Genomic DNA, 8,145 nt, shown 5'->3' on the forward strand with positions numbered 1-8,145 from the left:
TGAAGGTAGAAGCCTAAGTGTTATTGTTTATTAGTTTACTCCAATTGGGGGAAGGGTGGTAGGGTTTGCGGGAATAATAAAGGTATATAAAAAAATATATATGTATGTCTATATAGGTATGTGTATGTATATATGTGTATATGTATACATATGTGTATGTATATGGATATATTTACAAAAAAATATATATGGGGGATTGGAAATGATGCAGACAATTTACATTGATGGAAGCAACAATCTTTCCGCAATATTAAGCTGATCCACCCCTTAAATTAAAAAAGAAAAATCCTATTGGTTGTCTGACGTAGTGGGAACTGGTAACAACACAGTATGTGATTGGCTAACAATGTTTAGATCTGTATACAGCAAGATAAAATAATCCCATGAGGTGTTGAGGAAAAGCCAGATTACCTATATATTAGACGTAATCTTTTCTAGGCCATAATAGCCAAACACACAAACTGTAGGCAACACTATAGGCCAATGTGGCTACTGTGAGGATCTGTGTTTATTGCGCTATAACCCAATACTACATCACGTGATTGAATATTAGCAACTGTTGGCCTGGGCGCCTGGGTGTCTGTGTGTGTGTGCTGGAAGTAACATTTTGCCCCAGATAGTGTGCTGAGAAGCTGTGGTTAACCTTGAGCGAGAACAGTATGCTATCTATGCAGGTGCAAATAGCTCAAACAATGTTACAGAACTGTCTGGCCCCAGTCTCTAGGGTGTGGGAGCGTAACCTACACAGCAACAGCGCCGGACACCAAGGAGCGCCAAGAGGCTGGGACCAGCCTGAGTGCCTGCGATAGGCTGAGCAAGTTTAAACCACACTCAGCCTCTACTGTGATAGACGTAGTTCCAACCCGTCTGTTGGCCTATCACAGTATAAGAACAGCTGTTTACTTACATCCTGCCAGTTCCCTGTTCTACCCTGTGAGGTGTTACAGTGAACCCGTATATACGAAAATTGCATATACCATTTATCGCTTGAGTTTAATAAAAATACTTAAAGTTTATTCGGTGACTCTGAATCACATTTTATCCTGATACCAGATTTGAATTGACGCAAATCCCTTATACTACCTACATCGGAATGTCGGCTTGCATGTGGAAAACGGTACGAATATAAAATATGCACTTTCGGGTTTTTATTAATACGCAGGCGTCACGCAGACGTTAGAAAGGCATTGGTATCACCTCATTTCAGCTGGACATTCAATAGTAGACGACAGCCACATGGTGGTACTGTTGCCTAGGCTTAATTTTGGCCTGAATCACTCCCCATACCCTATATCCTGCTTACACGCGCCCGGTCTCTGCCAATGCTCTACCACGACAAAGGTATCAATATTCTACGGTGACCTGGTTCGCCCGGTGCCCGATATGCTCTATTCGCCCCCATCTCTGTCATCATTGCCATTTAAAAAAAAATGTTGGGCAATTTTACTTTCTTTTACTTGTTTGGGGTACACATTCACTTCCTGCTCAGCCCTAAAGACCGAAACCCGTTTGTTAGACGATAAAAAAGGCAGTGCTGAGCGCCCGAAGACCAAGGAGCCACTTACAGTATAAGTGGCCCCTTTTAGAGACTATACTCACCTTTTTAGGGCTTGACATTTGGAATTATTGAAATAATAACATTCCTAAGATTAGGCCAACCTGATCCTCCTAATTTTTGTAAAAAAACAAAAACAATTTGAACTAATTGTTCCAAAAACATAGCCTTCCCACATGTATATCGTAGTACTATAGCTATCACTCAGTTATATGGTTAACTCAAACAATCCATTCAATCAAGCACCATATACACCACAGCATCTCTTACCAGGGTCAATGAAAAATGATTGATGTGACCAATGAAATCAAAACATAATTACACAATATATTTTCTTTGTTTAGAAAACGTATTTCCCCATTTTTATGGCTATTGACTCAGACATTTTCTCTAATGATATAATAGCTATGACAATACATACAAATGACAAGACATGGTATTTTTCACCTAAGCATTAGAGAAGTACCTGTATGGAATCAACAACATAATATTAAATCATTATGAAATATAAATCATTCATTTTGTCTTGAGGTCTCTTCATGTGTGAATGCAAAAGAAAAATGAAGAACTTTATGATTTGCTTTGGCCCAGCAACATAGGAGGAAGTGAAGAAGATGAGCGTTGAGTGACATCATATTGAAGACGGGCTGTTATTAGTGAATCCGGTAGGGTTTTTGGACTGCCAGCGCCACAGGTCCTCACCTTTGGAGACAACCAGAGGCATGACATTATGAGAATAAACATTTGCTCTTTGTAATCAAGATTGTGCATTGAATTGAGGCCTGGAGCTGTCGTGTTGTGTTGACAAATGATGTACAGACTCAGAGTAACAATGAAAGTAAAAGGGTAGTAGTAGTAGTTCAATAAAGGTGTACTTACACATTCTCTCCAGGTCGAAGTCAGCTTTCCAGCCCAGCTCTTTCTCAGCCAGAAGGGGGTCAGCATAGCAGGATGCTACATCTCCTCCTCGCCGAGGGGCGATCAGGTACATGATCTGTGGCAAAGACAATCATTACAGTACAACCACCCTCACGTGAAATGGTTTGGTCTGAAATTAGCCGTCAGACAGGTATTGCTTGAAGTAGCCGCTTTCTAAATCAAATCAAGTTTATTTTATATAGCCCTTCGTACATCAGCTAATATCTCGAAGTGCTGTACAGAAACCCAGCCTAAAACCCCAAACAGCAAGCAATGCAGGTGTAGAAGCACGGTGGCTAGGAAAAACTCCCTAGAAAGGCCAAAACCTAGGAAGAAACCTAGAGAGGAACCAGGCTATGAGGGGTGGCCAGTCCTCTTCTGGCTGTGCCGGGTGGAGATTATAACAGAACATGGCCAAGATGTTCTACACATGTAGTTCTAAAAAATTATACCATTCCCTATAATCAAGAGGAAATAAATCTAGGAATACTGATGGATGAAGGCTCTGAAGTTTTTAAAAGAGTCTCAAGTCACTCACTTCCTTCCCTGAGGCCTTCTCCATAGCCTTCACCATCTGGAGCACAGAGTAACCGGTTCCTGTTCCTAAATTATACACCTAGAGAGTGAGATACAGGGAGGGAGAGAGGGGGGGGGAAACGTCACATTTCTATATGAAAATGGCAGAGACCTGAGAAATTGTGAATGAATGAGGAAAGACAGGAAAGATCACTCAGGTAATAGTGTGTTCAGGTAATTCAGGCCGCCGGTATACTGTACCTTGCATCCACAATTGTCCTTCAGTTTCTTGAGGGCAGCTATGTGTCCTTTGGCCAAATCCACAACATGGATGTAATCTCGCACTCCTAAAGAGAGAAAGAGGAGAAGGATTATTCAGAATTGGATGCATTTCACAAAAAAAATGATGATTTGACATTTACCATCAGACGGTTATGATTTTGATTTAATTCTATTCTGTGTTGTTTTCAATCAATGTCAATCAACCCACTTTTGTTTAAGCATAAAGTCAGTCATCATTACCTGTTCCATCAATAGTGTCGTAGTCATTCCCAAACACATTGAGGTGTTTTCTTCTCCCAATGGCCACCTGGGTTAGCGACGAGAGAGCCACAGCACATAAAGTTAAGTCAATTACAATACTACATCCCAGTGACAAGAACAGAGATTAGAAAAGGAATAACTCAGTAGTATATCGCGTCATTCAAGGTGGATAAACATTGCTTGTGGTTACCTGGGCGACATAGGGCAGCAGGTTGTTGGGGATGCCCTGAGGGTCTTCTCCGATGAGCCCAGAGGAGTGAGCCCCGATCGGGTTAAAATAGCGCAGCAGCACTGCATTCCAGTCCTGTGAATACATACAGTAGTATCGTTGTACACATTGGTACACACTGTTATTCAGGACATCTATCATGCATGGGATGTATGTGACAGATGGTCAGGGTGTGTGTGATGTTGAATAGAGAACCTGGGGTAGGTAGGTACAGTACCTTCTCTGCCTTACACTGGTCAATAATCATCTCCTCTATGAAGTACTTGGTCTTGCCGTAGGGGTTGGTGCACCCCCCAACAGGGTGCTGTTCGTCTATGGGAAGCCGCTGGGGGTCTCCATACACCGTGGCTGAGCTGCTGAAGACCAGATTGCGCACGCCATGAGTCTGCATCACCTGGGAGGCATGCAGATGCACACACACACACACACACACACGGACAGACAGCAGCCCTTGAGACAGCAATCTAAGGCACACACATGCTTAAGCATACAGACTAACATCAGGAAGCGGGTTGAGATTATTGCAAGCAACACAAACACTAGTAGCGGGTCAAAAGTAAAAGACAAGTACAGTGCTACAAAGTTATAAAATCAACCCACAAGCACTCATGCACTTTGGTAGCAGTTCTAGGCAAGTGGCAGTGAATGCCATTACATAATAGGTCGCTTCAAAAAATGCAAGGCAAGTTAAGATTGAGGTGTTCTCGCTTACCTCAAGCAAGTTCATGGTTGCAGTGAGGTTGACCCGATAGTACCTCAATGGCTGCTCAACTGACTCACCCACTGCTTTTAGACCAGCAAAGTGCATTACAGCACTGAATGAATGCTGTTAGGACATGAAGACAGAGACAAACAAGAAAAAACCGAACAAAGACAAAGGTCTTGAGCAAAAATGCTAATAGGGCCAGGAGCTGTCCCTGACTCCATGACCTGAAGAGGAAATCCTCTGGGGTCTAGTTAAAGCCTGTGAACACTGTTCAGCAGGGATACATGTGTAGTTTTAAACCTGTTTGAAGAGCTTCTCCAGGCCTGTGCGGTCCAGCAGGTCCAGCTCATAGAACTCAATGCTGGTGTCCAGGATTTTCTCTATCCTCTGCAGGCTCTCAGGGACATCCCTTACTCCTCCAAAAAACAAAAGGATGTGGAACAATGATCAACACACAAACACACCTTTACTGTAACTGTTATCAGCGTCACACACAAAACAAACAGTAACTGTCAAACAGATAGAGTGTCATAGGCCGTATTAGCCTACTCGCAAAGCCACACTGGGCAAACTAAGGACATTTACCTTGGACGGCATTGCTGAAGTTATCTATGACCACAGGGCAGAATCCTGCCTCAATCAGTTCCACCACACAGTGGCTGCCGATGTAGCCTCCTCCCCCAGTCACCAGGACCTTCTGTGCCATCGCGACCCCCCGCCTTACAAAGACAAAACACATCACACACCAGCAACACACTACACACAACAATCATTAGTGCACATAGCAACATTCTAGAGATGTGCTCGGCCTCAGATCTACCTTAGATCAATGCCTGGCTTTAATGAGACTGTTACAATATTTCAGGACAGCCCAGTTTACATTTAGTCTTAGAGATAACAACCCATAAAACCTGGAGTGCTTGTAAAGCTAGAAAATAAATGGCAAGATGTATGTAGTTCAACTATTAAATTTCAGTGCCCCACCCACCCACAGACCAACGTCACCACTTAGTGCACCTGTACAACCAGGAAACAGATGATGAAAAGGTAACAAACAGAGCCTTCAGAAAGTATTCAAACCCCTTGACTTTTTCCACATTTTGTTGTGTTACAGCCTGAATTTAAAATTGATTACATTTAGATTTTGTGTCACTGATCTACACATAATACCCCATAATGTCAAATTGGAATTTTGTTGGTAGAACATTTTCTAAATTAATAAAATATTAAAAGCTGAACTGTCAAGTCAATAAGTATTTAACCCCTTTGTTATGGCAAGCCTAAATAAGTTCAGGAGTAAAAATGTAAGAAATCGCATAATAAGTTGTATGGACTCATTCCATGTTCAATAATAGTGGTTAACATGATTTTTGAATAACTACCCCATCTCTGTACCCCACACATACAATTATCTGTAAGGTCCCTCAATCGAGTAGTGAATTTCAAGCACGGATTCAACCACAAAGACCAGGGAGGTTTTTCAATGTCTCGCAAAGAAAGGCACCTATTGGTAATGTGTAAAAATTGTAAATAAAGCAGACTATAAATAGCTCTTTGAGCATGGTGAAGATATTAATTATGCATCAATATACCCAGTCAATACAAAGATACATGCGCCCTTCCTAACTAAATTGCAGGAGAGGAAGGAAACTGCTCAGGGATTTCACCATGAGGCCAATGTTGATTTAAAAAAAAAACAGTTACAGAGATGAATGGTTGGGATAGGAGAAAACTGAGGATGGATCAACAACATTATAGTTACTCCACAATACTAACGTAAATGACAGAGTGAAAAGAAGGAAGCCTGCACAGAATAAAAATATTCCAAGACATGCATCCTGTTTGCAACAAGGCACTTAAGTAATACTGCAAAAAAATGTGGCAAAGAAATACACTTTTTGTCATGAATACTGAGCAATATGTTTGGGGCAAAGCTACCAACACATCACTGAGTAACACTCTTCATATTTTCAAGCATGGTGGTGGCTGCATCATGTTATGGGTATACTTTTCATCGGCAAGGACTAGGGAGTTTTCTTTAGGACAAAAATAAATGGAATACAGCAATAAGCACAGGCAAAATCCTAGAGGAAAACCTGGTTCAGTCTGCTTTCCAACAGACACTGGGAGACAAAGTCATGTTTCAGCAGAACAATAACCTAAAACACAAGGCCAAATATACACTGGAGTTGCTTACCAAGACGACATTGAATGTTCCTGAGTGGCCTAGTTACAGTTTTGACCTAAATCGGCTTGAATCATTTTTTAAAGAATAATGGGCAAATATTGTACAATCCAGGTGTGCAAAGCTCTTAGAAACGTACCCAAAAAGACTCACAGCTGTAATCACCCCAAAAGGTGCTTCTACAAAGTATTGACTCAGGGGTTTGAATACTTATGTAAATGAGTTCTCTATTTCATTTTCAATACATTTGAATACTTTCTGAAGGCACTGTAGGTGCAGTGAAGAAAGTGTCCCTGCCAGACCATACTGCAGTTGCAATTAACGCCATGACATAACCTGAATATGACTGCGCCCAGGCAGAACCTTTTTTTCAAGACACATCAGCAACATATTCAATTCTAAAATGCAATTGAACTGCTATATTATGCGTGACAATTCTGCCTGTAAATCATGAGCCACTAGAGTATGAAGTCTATTATAAAACTAAAATCGGCAGTTAACAAGAACATTATTGATGTGGTAAAGTTAGCAAGACATTCACATGAAACTCTTCTGATTGAGTTATTGCAGCTAAGCTGTCACCACTGGATGAATGTTACCACTGGCATTCACCCAGAAGATCATACATGAATGAAACTACTTACTTGAACGTCTTCTCCAGGAATTGTCTTCGCGGGAAAGATGACGTCCGAAGAATATAGTACAGATAGAGTGTGTGTCAATGACTGCCAATACAAAATTAAGATATCACCTGAAATAAGTCTCCCTTGTACAGTGCAGTTGTTTGGACATATTTCTTGCTTCCTGTTCAGATACGTGGACCATGCGTAAGTCAGAACAATCAAATACTACATCCGGTAGCGTATGCGCGGTTCTTTCAAATTAAAAGCCAATTTAAAGCCTTTTTCCTGACTTTTTAAGCAGATGTAATTAATGCAGTAAGAGCTTGATTTTCTTAGAGACTTAAGATGTTATAATTGTATTATCAGAAATGATCATATTTGACTTTCTATTACTATTTATCAGAGAGGACTTTTATTTTTGTAGCGTCACCCAGTTCAGTTGGGAAATCTACCGACCACTTGCGCTAACTTCTTCGCACTGATACGTGGACGGCGTCAAACAACGAAGCCTCACATGCTCTGACGTCAGAATTCACCGGATGAAACCATGCCTTTGACTATTTAGAGACAGTACCGTAATTGTGGTGGCAATGAGCTTGTGCATTGGCCAGTAATGGCCACATTGGAGGAACAGAAACTACAGAGTTAGAAAAAATATTACCCTGACACAGAAAATGTACAAGCATCGTAAACATATTTTTTTTGGCAGGAGGAAGTAATGAATCATCATTATGAACAGATATTTAAAAACATAAAAAATACAAACTTCCATTCTAATTTGGACATAATTCAAGCCATCCTCTTATCCAAGATGATTTTATATCGTTGCAAATGAAACCCCCAAACTCTCAAGGCAGAACAATATGTTTC

General features: G+C 41.0%; 1 protein-coding gene across 2 annotated transcripts; it reads right to left on the reverse strand.

Annotated features, from left to right (window-relative positions):
• Positions 1-1,862: 1,862 nt before the first annotated feature.
• Positions 1,863-7,463, reverse strand: LOC120023192 (UDP-glucose 4-epimerase-like). 2 transcript variants are annotated; one of them, XM_038967216.1, is made up of 11 exons: positions 7,297-7,463; positions 5,053-5,186; positions 4,768-4,880; positions 4,474-4,587; positions 3,979-4,155; positions 3,723-3,836; positions 3,512-3,578; positions 3,251-3,336; positions 3,012-3,089; positions 2,435-2,549; positions 1,863-2,257 (listed from the first exon to the last, which is right to left on the reverse strand). In XM_038967216.1, exons 2-11 carry the CDS (start codon positions 5,171-5,173, stop codon positions 2,187-2,189), a joined length of 1,056 nt encoding a protein of 351 aa, XP_038823144.1. In that variant the 5' UTR covers positions 5,174-5,186; positions 7,297-7,463; the 3' UTR covers positions 1,863-2,186. The 2 variants fall into 2 exon arrangements, with proteins under 2 accessions (XP_038823144.1, XP_038823143.1); XM_038967215.1 differs by having other exon boundaries at positions 4,768-4,883.
• Between the last annotated feature and the right edge of the window lie 682 nt (positions 7,464-8,145).

The sequence above is a fragment of the Salvelinus namaycush genome, chromosome 28 (genome assembly GCF_016432855.1).
Source record: "Salvelinus namaycush isolate Seneca chromosome 28, SaNama_1.0, whole genome shotgun sequence".
Lineage (NCBI taxonomy): Eukaryota > Metazoa > Chordata > Actinopteri > Salmoniformes > Salmonidae > Salvelinus > Salvelinus namaycush.